At 57.4% G+C, this 22,723-nt stretch overlaps 1 protein-coding gene across 2 annotated transcripts in view; it reads left to right on the forward strand.

Moving 5' to 3' along the window:
• Nucleotides 1-1,454: 1,454 nt before the first annotated feature.
• The window catches only part of SMARCD3 (SWI/SNF related BAF chromatin remodeling complex subunit D3), a 160,270-nt gene continuing 139,001 nt past the window's right edge, over nucleotides 1,455-22,723 (forward strand). Inside the window, exon 1 of one of the 2 annotated variants that reach the window (XM_090048161.1) lies at nucleotides 1,455-3,891. In XM_090048161.1, coding sequence (XP_089904287.1) covers nucleotides 3,880-3,891 — 12 coding nt within the window. In that variant the 5' untranslated portion in view covers nucleotides 1,455-3,879. Of the gene's footprint in view, nucleotides 3,892-19,860; nucleotides 21,840-22,723 lie in introns of those variants that run through there. The other variant, XM_090048157.1, reaches the window with a different exon arrangement.

Consider the following 22,723-nt stretch of genomic DNA (forward strand, 5'->3'; position numbering starts at 1 on the left):
GAGTACTGCGTCCAGTTTTGGGCTCCACAATTCAAAAAGGATGTGGAGAATCTTGAGAGAGTCCAGAGGAGAGCCACGCGCATGATCAGAGATCAGGAAAACAGAACTTATGATGACAGGCTGAGAGCCATGGGACTCTTTAGCCTGGAAAAGCGCAGGCTCAGGGGTGATCTGATGGCCACCTACAAGTTTATCAGGGGTGACCACCAGGATCTGGGGGAACGTCTGTTCACCAGAGCGCCCCATGGGATGACGAGGTCGAACGGTCACAAACTCCTGCAAGACCGTTTCAGGCTGGACATAAGGAAGAATTTCTTTCCTGTCCAAGCCCCCAAGGTCTGGAACAGTCTGCCAGCGGAGGTGGTTCAAGCACCTACATTGAACACCTTCAAGAGTAAATTGGATGCTTATTTTGCTGGAATCCTATGACCTCAGCTGACTTCCTGCCCTTTGGGCAGGGGGCTGGACTCGATGATCTCCCGAGGTCCCTTCCAGCCCTAATGTCTATGAAATCTATGAAGTGCAGACTATGGAGCACCTGCTTAGTTGCCGATCCTTGATGAGACCTGTATGAAGGGGGAACCTCGCTGCAGCAATGGAAAGAGCCATCACTTATGCACAATTGTGGGAAAACATCTAGTTTATGACAAGGACATGAGAAGATGGAGATAAGAAGATTGATGCAGGCCAAAACCACATTGACCTTTCATGCAGGTCCATCATAGTGCATGAGTCTCTGGTCTACCAAGATTCCCAAGTCCTTTTCCGTAGAGCTGCCATCCAGCTAGGTGTCCTTCATTTTGTATTTATGTTTTTTATTTTCCTCCTGAGGTGCAGTACCTTGCATTTGTCCACAGTGAAAGACCAAGCTGGACTGTGAGGAACTACAGAAAGATCTGGCATCATTGAGCAAATGGGCAACTAAATGGTAGAGGAAATTCAATGAAGACAAACGTAAAGTAATGCACATGGGCAAAAATAACCAAAACTAGACCTATACTAGGATGGGCTCTACATCAGCTGTTACCACACAGGAAAGAGACCTGGGAGTCCCTGTGGACACCTGCTCAGTGCTAAGCAGCCATCAAAAAGACAAACAACGCGTTAGGGTTTATGAAGAAGAGAACTGTAAACAAAACAGATGGCACTATGATGCTCATTTATAAGTCCATGGTGTGTCCACACTTTGAATACTTTGCCAGGTCTGATTCCCACACTTCCAAAAGGATCTAGAAGAACTAGGGAAGGTCCAGAGAAGGGGAACAAGGATGATGAGTGCTATGGAAGGGTTTTCCTGTGAGAAGAGACTGAAGAAGCCAGGCCTGGTCAGTTTAGAGTAGAAACACTTGAGGGAGGATAGGATAAGGGTGTACAAAATGCTAAACACAAAGAGGAAGTCAATAGGGATTTATTATTATGTACTATCTCTCACAATACAAGAACTAGGGGTCACAACATGAAACTAGTCACAGTAAGTTTAAAACTAACACCAGGCTGTTCGTTTTCCCCCAGTGTGTCATTAAAGTGTGGAAATCATGGCCACCAGATGCAATGGAAGCTGGGAGTGTGGCCAGATTCACAAGGGATTGGACACGTGCTTGGAGGAAAAGGGCATTGATGGCTGTGGAGCAGGGAGCGGGGAGTGAGGGGCACAGGCTCTGCATCAACCCTGCCTGGACCCTCAGTGCTGGAGACTGCAAGGGGGAGAGGAACAGGGGAAAACCCTGGTGAGATCTGGTCACTCTCTCTTCAACCTCCACTGTCTATTGCCCTGTGACAGAAGCCTGGGCAAGACAGACATGTGGTCTGATGCCATAAATGCAACCTTTATGTTCTTACATTCACGTGTAGAGCAAACAATTATTTCTCTTGCAGCATGTAGTTAACTTGTGGGACTCACTGCCACAAGACGCCACAGACGCTGACAGTCTAATCACCTTCACAAGAGGATTAGACGCATTTGGGCAGGATAGGCCCACTGTTGGGTCTGAAATGTGGTAGTTAGGGCTGCAGCCTCCGTATGAGGACTTCCTGGGCCTCTGAACACTGTAAGCTGGAAGGGAAGAGGGACAAGAGATGTGCATCCTTTGGCATCGGCTCTGTGCCCCGTGAGATAGAGGATGCAGGCTGAGCCGGTACATCCCATCTCCTGTTCTGATTCACCTCATGCTGAGCAGTGTTGGAACATGCTTGCTCATTGACCACAAGATGAACATGAGCCTGCAATGCGATGCTGCAACTACGAAAGCCACCAAAACACTGGCTTGCATCCATAGATGCTTCTCAAGCAAATCCCGGGATGTCACTCTCCCCTTGTACTCGGCCTTGGTGAAGCTGCAACTGGAGTACTGCATCAAAAGGATGTGGAGAAGTTTGAGAGGGTTCAGAGGAGAGCCACGCGCCTGATTAGGGGTCAGGAAAACAGACCTTATGACGACAGGCTGAGAGCCATGGGACTCTTTAGCCTGGAAAAGCGCAGGCTCAGGGGTGATCTGATGGCCACCTACAAGTTTATCAGGGGTGACCACCAGGATCTGGGGGAACATTTGTTCACCAGAGCACCCCAAGGGATGACGGGGTCCCAGGAACGCCTCGCTGCCTGCTCCTCTGCCTGTCTGCCAGAGCCGGTGGCAGCACGTTCTCCCGTGCACCTGCTACTTTTGTCACAGGCTTCTGCCCCAGCCATCCCCGACGCCAGCAGTGCCCTGACCAAGCCTTCGGCCACTGCTGCCACATGCCAGCACCACTGCATCGGTGCAGGGAAAGGCCAGAGGTGCTGGGGGGGTGTGAGAGCCCTGCTGGGCACTGGAAGGCTGCAGCGGAGCAGGGCGCAATCTAGGCCTGAGCCCCAGCCCCAGCCCCAGGCCTATCCTCCCCCTCCACAGGGCATCGTAGTCACACCTGCCCTCCTCATGGACCAGCCCAACCCTGGGCCAATTCAGACTGGAGAGGAGGTGCATTGGGGTAAGGAGCTGACCCTGGCACGCAGCAGTTCCCCTTGCTCGGCAGCTCCCCAGGGTGTCTGGGCCTTGCTGCTGGGGGGGAGATGGGTGCAATGGCTCTGCATGGCATGATCCGGGGCAGGGTTAGATGCCCTGGGGGGTCCGGCTGGGCCCACGTCCCTGCAGCTCCCACACCCTCCGTGGCCTTGGCGCCCAAGCCGCTGGCCCAGCATCATGGGTGCGTGGTCATGCGGTGCCTGGTCTGAGGCCTCCCCCGGGCTGAAGCTCGTGGGCGCTGGACTCGCCCCTGGCTGAGTCGTGGCCAAATGCGGCGGCTTCCCCGACAGTCACGAGAGGCGGCTGGAGCTGGGCCCGGGACGGCCGTGACGCAGCCTTCGAGCGGGGCAGCCTTGGGGCTCTGGACCCCCGCAGACCCCGAGCCCAGCTGCACCCCGAGAGCCCTGCCCGGGCTGCCCTGCGGCCCAGCACCAGCGCCCCACCTGCAGCCAGGCGCGGGGAGCAAGCAGCCTGGGGACACGCGGGGCGACTGCTGGGGCAGCGGTGCCCCCCCCGCGCGACTGCGGCCGGGCACTGTCTACACCCAGGAGCCGTGCCCAGGGCACGGACGTGCGCCTGGGTGCCGGGTGCTCGGCGCGGGCGCCAGGGCTGCCCCGTGCACGCACACACATGCGCGCGCAGGTGCACACACAGACGCGCGCGCACACGCGCACAGGTGCAGGCGCGCGCAGGCGCGCACACGGGGCGGGGGTCGGGGCCGGGCGGCGGCGGCGGCTCCCTGCAGACGCTCCCGGCCGCCCCGCTCCGCTCCGCTCCCTCGTCTCGTCTCGTCTCGTCTCGTCCCCGGCAGCGCGCGGCCGCCGGCCCGACCCGGCCCGACCCGACCCGACCCGGCGCGGCGGCCCCGGCGGCGCGGAGCATGGCCGGGACGGTGAGCGCGGGCGGGCGGCGGGATCCGGGGCGCGGCTGCAGCTCGTGCCCCTGCCCCGGCCCGGCCCGGCCCGGGACCTCCGCGCCCGCGGCAGGTGCGGGCAGGAGCCGCCGGGACCGGGCCCCCGCAGACCCGCCTCCTCCGCCCCCCACACGGTGCCCCCCGCAGGGCATCCCCGGCCCCCCCCCCACGCGCGGACACACACGCACGACACCTGTTTGCTCCCCCCGGGCAGCCCCGTCTCCCCCCGTCCCCCGCCGCGGTGCCTGCCCCATCCATCTGCCCCACTGCTCGCTGCCTGCCTCCTCCTCGCAGCGCTCGCCCCGCCTGCGCCCGGGCCAGCTGCCCCTGCGCCCGTGAGCCAGGCCGAGGCCGGCCAGCGTGCCATGCCCCGTGCACCCTGCGCGGCCCCCCCCAGCACGTGCACTCCCGTCCTCCTCGTCTGCCTGGTCTGGCACAGGTAGGTCGGACCTGTCAGCTGTGGCCTGGGCCCGAGGGTCACACGGTCTGTCCAAGGGGTGGCACCAGGCCTGGCCGGCGGAGCCCTGGCAGAGCAGAGTTGTGCTGTCAGCCCCTTTCGCTGAGCTCTGGCCCGTTCTCGGGGCCGTTGCCCCTGCTGCAAGGGGTCCTGGCCCAGGCCCAGACATGGGCACCTGAGGCAGTGGATGGGGCAGGAGCATGGCGGGAGGAGCGCATCACGGTGCCCTTCTCCTTGCGCGTGGCCAGCCCAGCCGGGGCCTGCCAGACGGAGCTGGAGCCTTGGCTGGGCACCTGCCGGCATTAGGCCAGCGCTCGCCACCCTGCTCTGCCCGGCTTCGCTGCGTCCTCCACTGCCTCCTGCCCGCCGCCTCCACCGGGCCCTCTGCTTTGCTTCAGCCTGCTGGCGTCTGCCAGCCAGCTCGGCCACTGCGTGCGCTGGCACTCTCTGCCCCACAGCTGGAAGGCCTCACGCCCTGAGCCTGCTGAGTTGGTGGCTGCAGGTGCCGAGGGTGGCAGAGGGCAGGGTGGGCAGCACCTTAGAGACTGACTGGCTCCAAAGCAGCAGCCTGCTTTGCTGCATGCTGATGCTGCGAAGTGAGTAGAGGGCCATGCAGTTGACAGCCCAAGACCATGTAGCGCAGACGCTGTTCCCTTTGATTTTAAGAGTAGATGGGGCAGCGATGACCACGCGGTCTGGCCTCCTATGTGCCCCGAGGGTGGGCTCCTGCCCATTGCTGCTGGTGACCAGCTCTTCCAGGCAGAGGCATCCTGTCTCGGTGCTTGCTCCAAGGAACAGGGAACCTGTCGCATCTTTGGATTGGGTCTTGTCACCAGAGAAAATGGTGCCTTGTTTCTAGTTTGTCCTGTCCTGCTGGAGGCTTCAGCCCTGGGCTCCTCAGGTGCGAAGCTCCCTGTTGCCACTTGATCTGTTCCCACGGGTGCAGTGGAGTTGGCTCCGATGCTGAGGCTGGCAGGGATCCTGTCACTCCTGAGGCCTCACACGGGTGGGATACTCACCCAGTGACTTCAACCTCCAGCCCAGCCTGCAGCTGTGAGAAGGGCATTGACCCTGACCTTCAGCCTGGTGAGCGGGGCTTGGATGAGAGCAGGCTGGGACAGGTGCAGCGCAGGTGTGAGTGTGAGATCCTCGAAGACCGGGGGGGGGGGGCAGTGGGAAGAGGAGGGCAGCGGGCTGTGTCCACCTGTGCTGTTATTTCCACTCCAGTTTGCTCTTCATAGGCCAGGGGATGTTACTTCCTCTGGCAGCTGGTGCAGCATGTTGCTGCCTCCTGCCCCTTGGCCTTTCCAGGGAGGGGCCTGCCTTGTCTCTGCAATCCCAGGTCTTCCTTGGGGTTGCTCCTGTTGCTGTCACTTCACTAGACCAGCAGCCCATGCCCTGCACTGGCTGATGTCTTCTGGTCATCAAGACATTGATGCTACCCCAGAATGCAGCCCCCTGCCACAGCCTTGCAAGCAGTGCAGACCCATGGCCTTCCCGTGCAGATGAAATGCTCCTAACTAGGGCGCGTTCCAGAGTCTGCACGGGGGTCGGGGAGCTTCGGCTGGAGCTGTGTTGTGGGCCGCGTCTGAAAGCTCTGGATGCTCTGGGACGTGCCTCTCTCTGAGCAAGATCTGCTGCTGTTGCTGGAGCCACCCCACTGCCCCCTCGTGTGAATGGAGGGGAGCAGGAGGTCTGGGTGGAAAGAGGCACAGAGGTAGGTGCCTGTAGGCACGGGGAGGCCTGTTGGCTGGCACACTTGCTTCATGTGCATTTAATTGGTGCCCAAGGCCCATAACCCTGAACACAGACACTTTAGCCAGGCCCAAGGAGTTGTAGGGAACATCCTGGTTTTCCCAGCCTGGACTGGAAATGTTTGTGTTAGTCTCCAGAAACCATTTGGATCTGCACCTGGCCTGGGGAGTGTCCAACTTTTCTCATGGGGAAGCAGGGTGCTCAAACAGTGCCTGTGTGTGTGCCTGTGTGCTTCCAGCTGGGAGACCTGTGGGCTGTGTGCAGATGTCTCTGGGATTTAGTAACTGAGCACTAGGGCCAGGCTGGTGGCTGCCCTGGCCTTAGGGCCCTGCTGTTCACAGGGAAGCTGTTGGGTGCTCGGTGGATAGGAAACACGGGGCCGCTGCAGGCGTGCACGGCTGTGTGGAAGGGCCCAGAGCAAGTGGTGGGAGCAGGGGAAGGTCATCTGCTCTAACTGCTGTGATCATTCCTGGGCTTGGACACAGGCCAGCTCTGCCTGGTCAGAATAACATGGCTGTCATGGTCTGCCTGACCTGTCGCTCTGTCTGGGCTCCTCTCCTCCTAATCCATCGCTCAGCTCCTTCCCCAAGATGCCCAACAAACTTCCTGTCCTCGCCTTGCTGGCACTCACTTATGCCAGGCCTGGCTGTTGAGCCATCCTACTGTCTTCCCATGCCTTGGGTCTTGGCCTTTGCCAGGCAGCGGCTGAGGGCACAGGACAGATTTCCTCTTTATTTGTCAAGTGTCAGTTAAGCAAAGCCTTAACAAACTGGCTGAGCTTGCAGACGGGTTTCATTGTAAAAGGGCTGTTTGCAGATGCTTCTGCCTTCACTGGCTATGATGCTTTATTCTGAAATCTGCCATGTTCGGTTCCTGCCTAGGGGGGAATTTTTTTAACATTTGAGTGAAAATCATCCTGCTCCTTTTAGGAAGGAAGATGGTGAGGGGGAGATGCGTTGAGCTTGCGTAAGAACGTGGCTCCAGTCTGATGCAGAGTTTGGCGCGCTGCAGGAAGCAGCGGTAGGTCGATGCTTGGCAGGGAAGCAATCCCTAGATTGTACACGTGTCTTCTGCGGTCTGATGGCAATGGGACCCAATCTGGTGATGATGCTGGGTATGAAAGCCCTGTTTTGCACCTTCTACATTCTGTTAGGCTGCCATTCTCCAGCAGCGCATACGTGGCAGGAGGAGACAGAGTAAAATCCTTCCCTGTTAGGGTGACTGACGTCAGGATGGAGAAGCCGAGTTGCATTTGCAACTGTTGGTTCACGGGGAATGTTCTGTAAAAATTGCCTGCGGATGACTTGGGAACAAGGGCTCAGCCTTGCTTTTGCCGCTTTTCAAGTGCTGCACAGTTTGTTATGGTTCCTCTTTTTCTTGCTTTGCCCCTTGGGAGGATGTTGGGATAATCGGTCTGTGTCAGACCTGTGCTCCAGCTAGCTCAGTTCTCTGTACTAGCAGTGGTCAGGACCAGTTGCTGCAGAGGAAGATGCAGAGTAGGTGATTACTCATAGCTCCATGGAGTTTAAGGCTGGGAGGGATCTTCAGATTGTCCAGCCTGGCCACCCCCCTGTCTCGGGCGACTGCATCCCAACCTGCCACCCAAGCAGAGGGCCCAGGCTCTTGCCTGGCACCCACTTCCATGGTTTGCCTCTGGGGCTGTTGAAAACAGGCACCGTATTGCAAAGAGCTTGTCTGTGCTGCTGCCTCAGTGTCAAGCCGTGGCTGAGGTCAATTGTGCCTGGGGGGGTTGTACCCGCACAGCTGTACCTGGCCGGGGTTGGGAGGTTGCACTTCCAGCCAGTGCAGCTCTGCAGACCAAGCTGCGAGGCAGACCTGGCATGGTCGGAGCCACCTGGCTGCAGCTGCTGGCCATTGGTTCTGGCTCTGCCTCTACGCCCGCTGCTCCTGCCTGAATGTCCCTGGGCCCCATCACTGCTCTCTCATAAACTGAACGGACTGAATGCATTTTGAGTCTCTTGCCATCAGTCTTTTTGTCCAGCTATTTTTATCTCTCTTCTCCTTCCCCAGTTTTCAGCATCCCTGCCCCAGCCTAGGCCCCGGGGCAGGTGGCTGCATCACAGTATTAGTTTTACAAGTGCTGCCTGTGTACAGAGAGAAGCACACTCCACCTCCTGCTTCCCCTTTGCCTGTCCAAGTGTTGCAGTGTAACCCCTTTTGCCACAGCAGCACATGGGTGGTGCCTGCGGAGCTGTTTGCTATGACCCCCGGGTCCTGGTGGGAGTTGCTGCTTTCCAAGACCCTCCCCGATGTGTAGCGATGCTACTGGTGCCTGCAGCTTGGGGCTGAGGAGAGGAGGGCTAGTCCCAGCCCCTGCAGAGCCTCACTGCAGCTGCCCCATGCCTGGGCATCCTGCCCTTGGCAGTTACTGTTTGAGACGTGTCAGCCTGTCCATTCCCTCTCCATCATGATTCTTGGACTAGGAGGCCAAGTGAGCCAGGCCACAGGCCTTGTGAGCAGCAGTCAGACATGCCCTTGCCTTCGTTATGGGACAGGCTGCCTGAGGGAGAGGTTTCCAGTGAGCTCCCAGTAGTAAGAGCAGCAGTTCCCAAGCCAGGGGTGGTGAGTCCCACAGATGTTCACCTGCAGGTGTGGGGCTTGCAAAGGGAAGGGGGAGTCGTCCCTGAAGAAGCTGGGAGCTGCTGAGTCACGGCCTGGCTCTGGGTGCAGGTGGGTGTTGATTGTCTTCCTCAGCCTCCCCTTTGTCCTGCTGGTGCTTGCTGTGATGGGTCTGACGTGGCCATGTCTCCTCCTTTAAGTCCTGCCAGGCTCTGGTATCCCATGGCAGCATGGTCCACAGGCCAGCTGCATCATGAGATTCACTTCTGAATTTGCTGGTTTTCCATCTTGTTAGCTGTCCCCTTCCCCGAGGCCACGTGAGTACGAGCTTGTGCCTGCCCCCATCCAGTGCATCCTTCCCCTCCTCCTCCTCCTCTCCCCTTGAGGTAAGCCCTCCTGATCTCTTCAGCCTCTTGATGTGAAGTCAGCCAGCACTGCCCCTGCTGATCCCGGTGCTCACATAACAACGTCCGGATGCTCTCTGAGCTGCCCCCTCTTGTTCCCAGGCAGCCCCACTGCACCAGGTTCTCATCACCTTGCCCACGCTGCTTATACAAAGCCTGTGTGACATTTAAATAACATACGGCAAGTCTGGCCGACCACGGCAGGGTGGGAAGGGTGGGTGAGATGGCTGTCATGAGATTTCAGTGCACAGTGAAAGGGGTGAGGATATCAAATCTTTAACATGGGTATTGTTCATCCAGAATATGGATGTCACCAAAGTTTAGTGGCTGTTAAGAGCAACATGAGGCACATTAAACAGTCTAAGTTTCCTGTCCCAGTCCTTCCCCACTCTTTGTGGTGGGTCCATCTCCTCTGGTGCTCGGGCGCCGGAGGAGTCCTGGCTGTATGGGGCTGAAGCACTGACCTGTGCATGGCTGCAGCGTGTGGGCTGCAGTAGGGCCAAGTGGAGGAGACACTTTCCAGCCACTTTGTTCACCCCAAAAGAAGCCAAAATGGGCCCCAGCCCCATTGTCTCTGCCTTTGCCTGTTGCATTTTAGACAGCAACTAAGAGAGGACATGATGGCAGCCTTCAGATATCTGAAGGGCTGCCACAGAGAAGAGGGAGGACACCTTTTCTCCATTGCTGAATAATGAAGCATAGGAAGTGGCTTGAAGCTGCAGCAGCATAGGTTTAGATGGGCTCTCAGGAAGAATGTCTTCACTGTCAGCAGGGAGGCCATGGGATAGACGCCCAGGGAAGCGGCGTGCTCTCTGTCACTGGAGGTGTTCAAAGAGAGAGACGGGTGCTGGTCAAGAGCAGCAAGGTGTAGAGTGTGCTGTGAGGTCCAGGAAGCCCCCACCCCTGTGTCGCCTGGGGATGGTGAGGAGAGCTCAGCAGCCCGAGCAGGTGGGTGTAAAGGACTGTGCTCGGCAGCAGGAGAGTGAAGCAGGGCTCCACTGCGGGCTCCATGATGGAGGACGATTGGAGCAGCAGGGTCTGTTTACGCTGGGGACAGGATAGCAGAAAGGGGAGTCCTGTCCCTCCAGTCAGGGTGATGCATGGAGGTGTGTCTGTGTCTCTTGGCTGCAGAGCAGGGGGTGTTTGGTGATTCTCAGGCTTCTGGGCATTGCTGGTTGTATCATGGGTCCAGGAAAGACATTTTCCCCCCTCTGCTCTTGCTGTGGCTGTTGGAGAGTTTTTTCACCTTCCTCAGAGGCGCTTGGTGCTGCAGCCCCAGCTGGGGATGGGGACTGGGCCGTGCCAATGCTCCTGCTGGCACCAACCCTGCAGGACCTGGGCTAGAGGGTCTTGTCCCTGCGCTCAGGCTTAGCCTGATACCGCACTAGGGACAGGAAGGGATTTCCCACCAGTCACACTGGTCCGGACTGGGGGGCATTGCTCTGTGGTAGGGGCACGGCCCTTTTCCTCCGATCTCGTGAGCTTATTAACCATTCCTGTCCTTGCGGTGGCAGGTGCTGGCTGTGCCTGCATCCCTCTGCTTCCTCTGGGGAGATTAAAGGCTGTTCTTGATGTTCCAGGCCTTGTGCACAGGGGTGTTCCTGGAGGCTTTAAGAGCCGGTCAGCCAAACCCTTGTGGTGGTTCAGACAGGGTAATCCTGCCCTGAACAGGGGCTGGACTAGACGTGATGTCCTGGTGGCCTGGAGGGTTTTCCCATGGGACCTTGCTGCGTTTGCTGACCGGCCCATGCTGCCCCCTCTGTTTGACCCACAGCTGGCTGTCTGCTCCGATGGCGTCGCCCTGTGTGTATGGACCAGATCCTGGCTCCTGCTGCCCTCTTCAAGCTGCATGTGCTGCAGGGGCTGGTTCACTCCACACAGCCTAGCCTGTCCCATGCCCATTCCCCCATAGGGCTCTGCCCCCATCCCCTTCCCGGGGTGTTTTGCCTCCATCCTGCTCTCTGCCTGAACCTCTGCTTCCCGACGCCCCCGTTTTCAGTGAGTGTGTGTTGTGAGGGTGTGTGGCTCAGGGCTGCTGTGGGGTGGCATGTGGGTCCATGAGGCTGTGATGGGGTGCATGTCAGTGGATGGGGCATGATGGGAAATCTGGATGGGGGAAAAAGACACAAGAGTCAGCTGGAGCAAACATGAGGTGTCAGACCTGAAGGGATGAGGAGCTGGTTCCCCCTCCCCAGGGCACATCCTGCTCCCTGGCCTCTCCTGGACACAGCTGATCTGCTCCCTGGGAGGGGCTGCGTGGTGCCCCCTGATGAGGCAGGGCCTGTGGGGTGACGGGAGGGGATGGGACGGACCAGTGCCTCCTGGTGCTCTCGGGCCTTGGTGGGGCTCCCTCTTGGCTCCTGATGAGACCAGAGCGCTCGGGTTCAGCAGGGGCACAGAAACATGCAGAAGGGGTGACCCTTGCCCTGGCTGTGGCTCCCAGCCAGTCCTGGGCTCTCGTGTCCTGCTTTGTGCACCAAACCCTTCCAGGAAAGCCAAGGATCTCGTGGGTCTCTGCCACCTGTTCGCTGTCACCACCTCTGGCTCTGCTCTGCTGCTGCCCGCAGCTCCTTCTTCCATGCCTGCAGCACGTCCCACGTGGCTCGCCAGGTCCTGTGGAGCCAGACAGGCTGTTGCCCTGCCACCTCCTCTTGCTGCGTGACACCTCCTGCCTTCTTGACGAGATCAGTTCAGTCTGACGCGCTGTAGCCTCCTCGCCCCCCCTTACCCCAGCGCTGACTTGGCCGTGACATTGGCTGCTGCTGCCTGTCTCCTTCCACTGCCTTGGCCCGATGTCCTCCTGACCTCCAAACTCCCACTTGCCCCCACACCTCTCCTGCCACTGCCTCGTCTCTTTCCTCCCTTCCTTTCACGTGTTTGCTCTTCTTGCCCTGGTTTCCCTCCTTGTTCTCCTAAAATTCACTCTGCCCCACATCGAGGCAGGTCTTGCTGACACCTTATTCCTGAGCTCCCCTCCCTGCTCTCATGTGATGGCCCCTGGCAGATACGTCCCCGCGCTGCGCTGGCAGCTTACATTCAGTTGGCTCTATTGTGCCTCCAAAGTCCTGGACTTGCTTCTTTCCAAGAGACAGTCCTGTCCCGTGCACACCACCTGCCTGCCTTGCTTCTTGGCCAGGGACCTCAGATGTGTGTCTGTGCTAAGACATTTATCATCTGTGTGCATCGAGCCCTCAGTGGTTCTGCTAGGTCCATGCAAAGGGCCTGTCCTGATTGTGGGTTGCTGCCTGGGCTGGGGCAGATGATGTGAGCAGTTGCTTTCTATTTCCTTCAGATGCTTGCTAACGATACTGAGCAGTGCTGGGGGCAAGAGCAGGTCCCTGCCATTCCTCCTTGGATGACAATCCTCCAGCACGAACCAGAATGAACTCTTGCAGAAAATACAAAGGATGAATTCCAGTAGGAGCACGTTTTTCACTGTGTGTGTGTGTGTGTGTGTCCCATCCTTGTACTTAAGGGAATTAACACATCTCTAGAAGATGGGTCTGGGAACAGAAATTCATAATCCTACTGGACAGTAAAATGTCTGGTCTTAATATAGACAGTAACTTCATGGCTTGTTCCAACCTTACAGACATTGCCGGTCACCTCCTTGCACTTCACAGGTAATAACTACCCCCTTCTTGAATGGCCTTCATTGCCACTAACCAGATTGCCTGTTCTGCTGCTCTTCTGCTGGCTCTTGCTTACCCCTCCTCATTGCCGGGTCAGAGCCCGCTTAGAATCATGGACAATGAGGGTTGGGGGTGCTCAGGAGGCTGCATCTACTCCAGCCCCCTGCTCCAAGCAGGGCCAGCCCCAGCTACATCATCCCAGCCAAGGCTTTGTTGAGCCAGGTCTTGAAAACCTCTGAGGACAGAGCTGCCACCACCTCTCTGGGTAGCTTGTTCCAGTGTTTTACTACCTTCCTAGTGAGAAAGGTTGTTCGACAGCTGTCCCAACTGTATGGTCGGTCCAAAAAAAGACCTCACAAAGTCTCACCTCTCAACTCTCTGGTAGCCATTCCTACCTGGGAATTGTCAGCCAGGAATGAGTTGTCCATGTGCTGTGGGGGTCCAGTGCAGTGCAAAGCAGTCAGGCATGTAAGTCTTACGAAGTCCCAGAATATCCCATTAGCACAGCTCTCAAAACCAGCATCCTGCTGGCCCAGGGACTCCAGCCACGCCTCACTTCCCCCATGGCCCAAAGCTCTGCTTGTTCTTGCATGTCACGTGAGCCTTGTACATGTTATGGCCAGCGGGGCTGTGGGTGAGTGAATGAGTTAGGGGACCTGGCTTCTTGGTGGTGCTGGGTCCCAGCATGCTGTGGGGAGGAAGTCGGTGTCATCGCACTTCTGTAGCAGGATGGCAGCCGCGTGGCCATGCTGCCACAGAGTACAGTCCCCTTGTCTGGGGCCGTCCTTGTCTCGCCCTCTGTCACCTGCATCGTGGACCCTGGGCTGAGGCTGCTGCAGGCCTGGCGCTGGCTTGTCTGCCTGAGCCTGCTGCTCTGCACCCCACAGGCCCAGAGCGGGGCGTGCCTGAGGAGTGGCCACCCTGTGCCAGCGCAGCCTCAAGGGTGAGGGACAGTGGCTGACCATGGAGCTTCTGTGAGTTTGCGTCTCCCTGCATCCACTGGCTGTATCCTGCCACCTGGCATAGCGGCTTCACCACAATGTGTCACAGCAGCAAAGCCCCCGGAGGGTTCTGCGCAGCCTGCGGGCAGACGGCTCTGCGTGGGGAGCTGGTCGGGGCTTGGGAGCAGAAGAGGTGTTCATATTGCAAGTCAAGGGGTGTTTCAGGGGGGTTCTTTGAGGTTCCCTGACAGCAGCTGGGCTGCAGATGCCCCCAGCCTCATCTGGAGCCTGGCTGAGCGGCTGGGAATGCCCTGTCCCCAGGGCTCGTGCCCCCATCCCAGCTTTGGTGATGTTGCAGGAGTTCGCAGAATTTGGTTGCTGGTCTCTGGTAAAATGTGGTCAGTGCTGGAGCTGGAGCTCACTCTGTGCAGAGGTATTGAACTGGCGTTGGAAGCTGACTGGGAGCCAGCCTAGGCCCAGAGCTCGGGCCCAGTACGATTGCGGCGGCCGTGAGCCCCAGAGGAGGAGGGCAGTCTTACCCTGTACTGTGTGGAGGCTGCACATGGGTTTCGTGTTCAGCTTCAGGCAGCCGCGCTCATCTGGACAGGAGGTCACTGAGGCACAGACCTGTAGGGCCAGGCCCTCCTCTGGGAAAGGGCAGAGCATGCTAGCAAGTTGGAGGTGAGAGAAGATGTTTGCTTGTACAAGCCTCATAAGCAGGCTGATGGGATCCCCGGGCTCTGTGCCTCTCTGGGATGGGATGGCTTCAGGGCAGGATGGAGACAATGTCTTGGCCAGCTCTTTTCCTTCACAACCAGCATCACCCCAGTCCTGCCTGAGCCCACTGGAAGAAGCTGTGCTGTGAATCTAGGGGGTGTCCAGTGTGTGTATACTGTAGCTTTCTGCCTGGCCTCTCAAACGAGCCCATGTGGGATGTGTCCAGACGGCTTCAACGTAGCAGTGTGGGCCCTGCCGTCCTGAGGCTCTGAACCTCCCTGGTGGCAGACCCTCTGACGTGATGGCTCCAGCCCTGCTGCATGCCTGCCCTTTGCTGCAGGCCATCTCCAGACCCTGGCGCTCTGCCGGTCACACTCTACTCTGTGGACCCTTTTCACGTCTTGGTTCTGAGCAGTTCTCCTCTAGCCCTCCTGGGTGGCAGGGTGAGAAGAAGGTGTATAACATCTGGAAACAAACAGAACATCTCTGCTGATAAAACCTGTGGCCTGGTTTGTCACGATGGAGATGGTGGGCTCCAGTGCCCAGCTTGGGCTGCTTGGAGAGGAGGTTCCCTTTGGACATCCAGCGTTCTTGCTCTGCAAATGGGAATCACGTGTACAGCCAGGCCAGGGCTTTGTTCTGCATCACAGAGGTGCCAAAAAGGACACTGTGGTCATGGTGGGCATGTAGTGGACACGAAGCAAGGGGGTCCGAGCAGACGTAGGGAGGGGGTGCTACCTCTGGAGGTGACACTGACGACAGTGCTGGTGGGCATTGGGTCTGATTCCAGGTCCTGCTCTCCGGGGTGTCCAGAGCTGACCCACAGAGAGGGGTCAAGGTCTGGGGAACCAGCTGTGCCACGAGGGGGTGCAGAGGCGGAATCGGTCCTATTTATCTAGGGGAAGGCTGAGATAGATGTGCACAGGATCCCAAACGGGGCTGTCCAGCCCCCCCTCCAGCCTTGTGTGCCATGAGGGCTGCCCAGTATGCCCCCTCCTGCTGCGTGCACAGCACGGGCATCCTTCCCCACTCCTCGCCCAGCAGCGCGGGCAGCCCAGCTCCCCTCCTCCACATGCCTTTCCCCATTGCACATACCACCCACTTGCAGTGCAGACAGCCCAGCTCTGCCCCCCCCCCCACACAGCACTCACCCCTCTGCCCTGCACGTGCCCCCAACCCGTTGTGCAGGCAGCCTGGCTCCCTTGGCCACCCACACAGCTCAGGTGCTCCTGGCCGCCAGGACAAGGGGGAGAGGAAGGTGGCAGTCAGGAAGAGCCCATGAACCACATGCTAACTCTTCAGGGGCCACCAGGAGAATAGCCCTGGTCTAGAAGTATCTGGATGGGGAAGGGGTCTTGTGCGCAGGTGGCTTATTTGGCCTCCCACCCCTAGATAAGGAGGCCAATGGGAGGAAGTTGAAGTCGGACAGTTCAAACTGGCTAGAGCTCAGAGAGGTGTCCTGGCTTCATGCCCAATCTGCTGGCAGGGCTTTGGGCCGTGCTGTGCAGGAGCTCACATGGGTCCCTCTGGCCTTTGACAGTAGTGAGGAAGGTGCCCTCAGATCAGCGTGGGGGCCAGCCACCCCAGCAGGTAATGGGGTAGCTTGCTCCCCAGCCATGGCCCCTGACCCCCAGGCACCAGCTCCTGCCCCGGGTCGCTGTGTTTGACCTGAGAGGGAAGAAGTAATCGAGCGTGTGAGAGCCTAAGAGAAGAGGCTGCAGTGCCTGAGTCCAATGGGCCCCTGTCCTGGCTCTGTACGGGCAAAGGAATCCCATTCCCTGTTTCAGCGTGGCCCTAACCCATGCCCTGCTGAGCCACTGGCCTTCACCCAGTGGGGAGCAGCGCCGTTGGCTGCGGAGTGCAGCATGGGCAGCAGCAGTGACCCCACAACGCCGCCCATCCTGCACCGCCACCCAGCAAGGAGGCTACCAGCCCTGCAGGAAACACGAGGCCCCTTCCAACCTTGTACAGCAGCAGGACGTTTGCTGCCGTGGTCCCCCTGCTTTACCTGTGACCGGTCTGGGTGTGATGTCTGGTGCTGTGCCAGGGCTGATGGTAGTTTTGCTCAGAGGCTGGACAGTGGATTTGCCTGGCATGGTTTGGCCAGGGCTGGTCCTGCCTCAGGCAGGGGCTGGACTAGACGTGACCTCCAGCGCTCCCGCGCAGCCGCACTGCTCTGTGGCTGCCCCTGCACGACCCTGACCCCGTGTGCAGCCCCTGCCGGGTGGCTTTCTGCTGAGCAGCGTGCCGTTTTTCCCGCCCGTTGACGCAGGCTCGGAGTCTGCTTGGGCGCTGCTGCCTGGTGGAGGGCCCTGAGCCGGCCGGCCTGCACCACGCAGCCTGCAGGGACGCGCCGAGAAGAGCGGGTTTGTTTTCTGTGCAGGCCGGGGCCGGGGCCGGGGGAGCGCGCAGCGCAGCGGGCGGAAAGCTTTCCAGGCACGCTGGTGCGGGGGCAGTCGAGAAGGCTTCTTCAGCATTAGAGACTGAACCCAGCTGCCGGGGGTGTCGGGGCTCGTCCCGCGGCTGCCGCGCGCCCCCCGGAGCACGCGGCGCGGGGAGGCCGCCACGTCCTGGAACCTTCCCCGCCGAGACTCCTCCGCCTCGGAAAGCCGGGGCTGCGTCTCCTTGGCAACGGGAAGACTGGAGCCCGTCGCCATGGAAACGCACGGGGAAGCGCTCCGGAGGGAAGCCTCCACATGCAGGCGCCGGCCTGCGTTCGTCCGGCCGGACCCGCGCCGTCTCCGCCCAGGTGCTCCGGGCCGCGGGTGTCGGGGCGGGAGCCATCTGGGCCGCCTCTCGCGGGGCCGCGTCCACGCCGGCCGAGCACCCGGGCCCCTGCCGCGAGGACACACGGACAGGCCCTCGCTCGGCGGGGAGCCGCGGAGCCCGACCCCTGGCGCCGGGGCCCCGCCGCGTCTCTCGCCCGCTGCAGGAGCTTGCCAGTCTCTGCACCAGCCTGTGATGAGCGGGCGAGGGGGGTCTGGCTCCAGCTCCCTCGGCCTGCAGGGCGCAGGGGCCAAAACAGGCCCGGCGCAGCCCGTGGATGTGGGGGGTGGGGCAGGGCGCAGGCCTGAGGTGACGGGGGGCACTGGGGGCTTGAGACAGGGGTGCTGTGGTGAGAGCAGCGGGCAGGGGAGGGGTGCTGCCACCAGCGTTTCGGGGCAGGCAGCTATGGTGCCTTGTGCTCAGGAGGAAGACTGCGTGCCCCCCAAAGGCAGCGAGGAAGCGTCTGGCTGACCTTTTTTATCTCACTCCAGTGCCCCCTTTGTGCCCTCGCCACAGTGGATGAACGGTCCCAGGGCTGCGGTCCTGCCCGCCCTCCTCTGCTGCTGCCGCCTCCTGCGAGGAGTGGGCCGCTGCAGCAGCTGCCTGCCTCACAGCTGAGGGCATCCCTTCATCCCACAGCAGTGCCCCAGCCTGCCCTCCTCCCTTCATCCCACAGCAGTGTCCCAGCCTGTCCTCCTTCCTGTCGCAGTGGCAGGTAAGGTGAAGGACAAGGAATCGGGCTGTAAAGAGGGAGGGGAAGAACAGCAGACATTTAGTAGCTCCTTGTTAGCACGCTCGCTGCCCCCAGTTTAGCCATGTGTCTTAACAACCAAGGGTTATTAACATCCCTTGTTACTTGTACAGGACAGCTGGGTTTGTTCTACAGAGCCCTGGAGGCAGCTGTCCTGTTTCTGTACCTTCACGTGGATAGATGGTGTTGGCTTCCCATGTCCTAGATATGTGTGCCCAGTTGGGTGTGGTGCCAGGGCACCGTGGAATCCCTCTTGGAAGGATATGCTTTGGCCTCCATTGTCACCCAGCAGAGATGTGGGTTGTGACAGTCCTGCCTGGAGCACTGGTCTTTTGGTTTCAGAGTTGCACACTGGTATAAGTTGGTCAGAGAATGGGTGGGGCATGGGGGTGTTCAGAGCAAGCATGGTTAGGGCGTTGGTGTGCTGAGGCCACAGCCTGTTATGCTCAGGAGTGTCCCGTTGCAAGTTGGGCTCCCTCTGTTTCCACAGACTGAGCTGCACAGGGCAGGACCGCCTGTCTGGTGCACATAGACCTAGGGCAGTGCTGCAGTGCTGGTAGTGAAGAGGGATAAGAAGGTGGTGGCTGTCAGCAAGGAGTACGATGCAACACACTCGCTGCCCTTGCACAAATGCTGCACCCTCTGCTTGCTTTGCAGCCTGGACCTTCTAACCATAGTGCAAAGTACCAAGGGCAACGGCAGTATCACCTATGTCGCGTCTGCCCCTCTTGTTCACACCTGAAACATTGCTTGTGCTGCGTTCTGTTCCTTCTGGCGGAGGGTTGTTTTCCAGATACATGTGCATTACTGCTTCCCTGCTCTCCTTGCAAAGGCATATTGTGTCGGCAACCCCAAACACTGGCTTTGCCAGTGAGCATATTGCACTGGGACTCCTGGACCAGTCACTGCACGTTCTCACTCATCTTCCAGCTGTTCTTGGTCCCAGGTGGGTGGCTACCCTTGTGTATAATGCTTTCCACCTGTAATCCTGTGCCTCATTTCTCCAGACCCTTTGCTTTATTTTTTTATGTTTGCTGAATATTATGCTTTCCCCCAAATAAGAGTTGCTTGGGGATTTATTTAATGTGCTATTTACTTCCTCCTTTTAGATCATTAAAGAAGACGGTAAATAGGACTGGATGTAGCACACCCCTCCCTGCAGGCCCATTCCACACCTCCCTCCAGTTTTACACTGCCATTTCTCACCCTCCCTGTGTACCCACACCTGGGTCACTTCCACTCCACAGTCGCTGTTTCTGGGTTGACTTCACCTGGAGAATGTCTGACATGGTGCTGCATGTCTTACTGTTGTGTATTTAAATGACATCTACCATTTTTTTCCAACAACCACCGTTTCCCCCAGAGATCATTGATATCTGCTGCCAATATGTCGTGTTTGAGATGATCCTTTTCCCTTTCATTTTCTTTTTCTTTTTTATCATAATTGTTATACTTATTTTGCAAAATAAAAACATTTATTAAAAACTTGTCTGGCAACGCTTTTCTTTACAATCCCCACTACTGCTTATTACTCATGTTTCATTATGCTTTACATCAACCAGGTTTTTATTTTCACCTTACTCTTTGTTCCATTATTTACTGGGCAGGGATAGTGGGTTTGTTAGTCATTACCAGGGCCGGTCTGCTTTCCTTGTTTACACGTGTGCTTTCTCTAGGTGCCCAGTACTTCCCATGTCTGCTTCTCACTTCTTCCATGATGGTGTATGTTAACACTTCCTCCAGTTAGAACTCTGCTCACTCAGGGACTGATCAAATTTAGATCTTCCTCAAATTTCTGTTGATTTTCAGTGGGAACAAAATAAAGCCTTGATTTATTTATTTGTTTGTTTATTTTTAGTTAATCAAAGTTGGCTCTCCTGAAATGAGAACTAGGAAATTCCACTGCCTTTCCTATGTTTAAGGAAAGAGGGAAGTAATCTAGAAAACCACAGACCTGTTAGTCTGCCCTCAGTGGTATGCAAATCTTGAGAACAAATTCTGAAGAAAAGAAAAATTAAAGGCCAGCTAATGCCTGGCAGGTGGAATTAAAGCAGCCTTCATTTACCCAAATCTGTTGGATTTGGATGGTATCTTTCCTTGATTTTTCTAAACACGACACATAAGATAAAGTAGCTCTGTCGGGATTGCAACAATGCATTTGATACAGTGCCACCTGGGAAATTGCTAAATTAAGATGGAAAAATATGGGGATCAATACAGGAATTAGACGGTGGGCAAGGAACTGGCTGAAGGGCTGTAACAATGAGTTGTGTCCAAAGGCAAAGTACCAGGCTGGGAGGGAGGTTCTTAGCAGAGTTCCTCCAGGTTTGTTCTTGGGATTGATTGTGTGTAATATTTTGGTGATGTTTTTGAGACCAAAAGGATGTTGCTAATAAGGTTTGCTGGCAACAGAGTTGGGAGCCGTGGTTGAAGCAGAGCAAGCAGGGTGGGGAGATTGCTCAGGAAGAATCAGGTGGTCTTGTGGACTAGCGTAAAAGAAGTGGGATGAAAATCTAATAGGAAACGGTGTGAGGTCCTACACGTGGGGACTCAGACATCCTTGTTGTCAGGTAGAACTTATCGAGTGTAAACAAGAGGGGAAGAGAGACTTAGGCTCACCGTTCCACTGTAGTTACCCTGAGATCAAATAACTCCATACAACCATTAAAAAAAAAATACAGACCACAGTATAGCTCAGGGGAAAAAATATGAATACCATTGTGCAAGTTTCTGGTAGGACCCTATGTGGAGCACTGTGAACCTTTGCTCACTTACGCTCAGGACAGTTTCACTGGAGCTGGGACAGCCATAGAAGAGTGCTGTTAGGATGGTCGGGGAGTTGGAGAAGAGACCAGAAAGAGTTGGCTTGTTCAGCCTAGCCAAATGGAGGTGAGGATGGCTCCCTGCAGATACTGTGGGGAGGAACTTAGGGGGTAGTGTTGGCCTGAGAGCAAATGGGGATGGAAGGGGCAGTAAGTTAAGTGTAGGCTTGAAACTAGAAGTGTTTTGCTCATTAGAGGAGTGAGGTTCCCGGTAAGAGCAGCAGGGCGAGAGCTGAGTAGGTTTATGGAAGGGGCTACATGTAGCAGCTGCCTGTGGTTGGATGGCAGGAAACTGGGCTGGATGACCCAGTGGGTCTCTTGCAGCCCTGGTGCCTTCTCCCGTGTTGGGAGTCCCCAGGCCCTTGCGGTGCTGAGTAAGCAGAACTGCTCTGCACCAATTCCAGATTCCCTGCTGCCTCCCGGGTCTGTCACCCGATGAGAGAGGCCTGGAGTGGAATGGCCGCCAGGTGGAGCGAGATACCACGGCAGCTCATTATCCCTTCCTCCCATGCAGCCACTGCCCTGGGCTCTGACTTTGCATACATAGTGGGGGGGGGAGGGTGCCCCCACATGCCCTGGGGGTGTGATCTGGACTCGCTGGCAAGGCCAGGTCCTTTGCTCACTCACCTGCTCCTCCTTGATGGTCAGCATTGCAAGACTTTCCTTTCTTACTTGTTGCACAGACGGTTTTGTTTTCCTTGTTGGAGACGGCTTAAGAAGCAGCAGGAAGATGGGGAGCGTACAGAGGTAGAGCAGTAAGTTACCAGTGTGGCGATGGTGGGTGCAGCTGCGTAAGTAGGTAAGAAAGCCCAGAGAGGAGGCCACAGAAACAGAGCAACATTGCAGCTGGCAGTGACCCCATATGCATATTGGTGGCCTGATACTTACAGTATAGAATAAGGTTGTAACCTCGTAGTGACTAGCTAATGGGATGAAGTTCAGTGCTGCCAAATGCAAGGTGTTGCACCTCTGGGAGGCTAATCAAAAATGCAGATACAAATTGGGTGACACCTGGATGGATGGCAGCACTACGAGAGAGGTCTGGGAGTCTCCTGTGGAGACTGATCCATGGAGTCTGCAGCGTGATGCAGCCGCACAACAGGTGAGCGCAGTTTTGGGCTGCATCAGTAGAAGGATCAGGTGCAATACATGGGATGGGAGCATGCCTCTCTGCTTGGTACTGGTCAGGCCTCATCTAAATAATTGTGTTGTTTTCAGCTCCACACTTTAAAAAAGGTTGCAGAGAACTTCGAGAGGATCCAGAGACGGGTCCCTTCTTCAGAGGCGCTGGCTGTTGCTGCAGCAGGCTGGGAATTGTGCAGCTGGCTGTGCCAGTGCTCCCGCTGGGACTGAAACTCAGAGGTTCCTGGCTAGAGGCTCTTGCACCTGGCTCAGAGTCAGACCGATTGTTGCATTTGGGGTCGGGAAATAGTTTTACCCCCGGTCAGATTGGTACGGGAGTGGGGGGGTTGGTGTCTTCTGCAGGGGGGGCACAGCGTCTGCCTGGGCTCTCTCCAGTGTATATTAACAACCTTTGTAGCAGCAGGACATTGGTTGCCCTGATCCCCCTGCTTTCCCTGCGACAGGATCAGGTGTGGTGCCTAGTGCTGCATCAGGGTTGACTGTAGTTTTTCTGAGAGGCTGCATGGTGGATTTGTCTGGGATGGTTTGGGCAAAGGCTGGACTAGATGCGACCTCTGGAGGCCCCTTCCAGCCCCACAAGAGAACGAGAGGCATGACAAGTCTCTCACTGGGAGTGTAGGGAGGCAGCAGCAAGGCACCAGACTTCCATGCGTGGACCCTGAGGTGGTGCAGGGTCACTTGGAGGAACTGGATGCCTTTAAGTCGGCAGGCCCGGATGAGCTCCATCCGAGGGTACTGAAGGCACTGGCCGACATCATTGCAGAGCCACTGGCGGGAATATTTGAACGCTCGTGGCGCACGGGTCAAGTCCCGGAGGACTGGAAAAGGGCCAATGTGGTTCCC

This window comes from Crocodylus siamensis, chromosome 5 (genome assembly GCF_052110815.1).
Source record: "Crocodylus siamensis isolate JL-2025a chromosome 5, ASM5211081v1, whole genome shotgun sequence".
NCBI lineage: Eukaryota > Metazoa > Chordata > Crocodylia > Crocodylidae > Crocodylus > Crocodylus siamensis.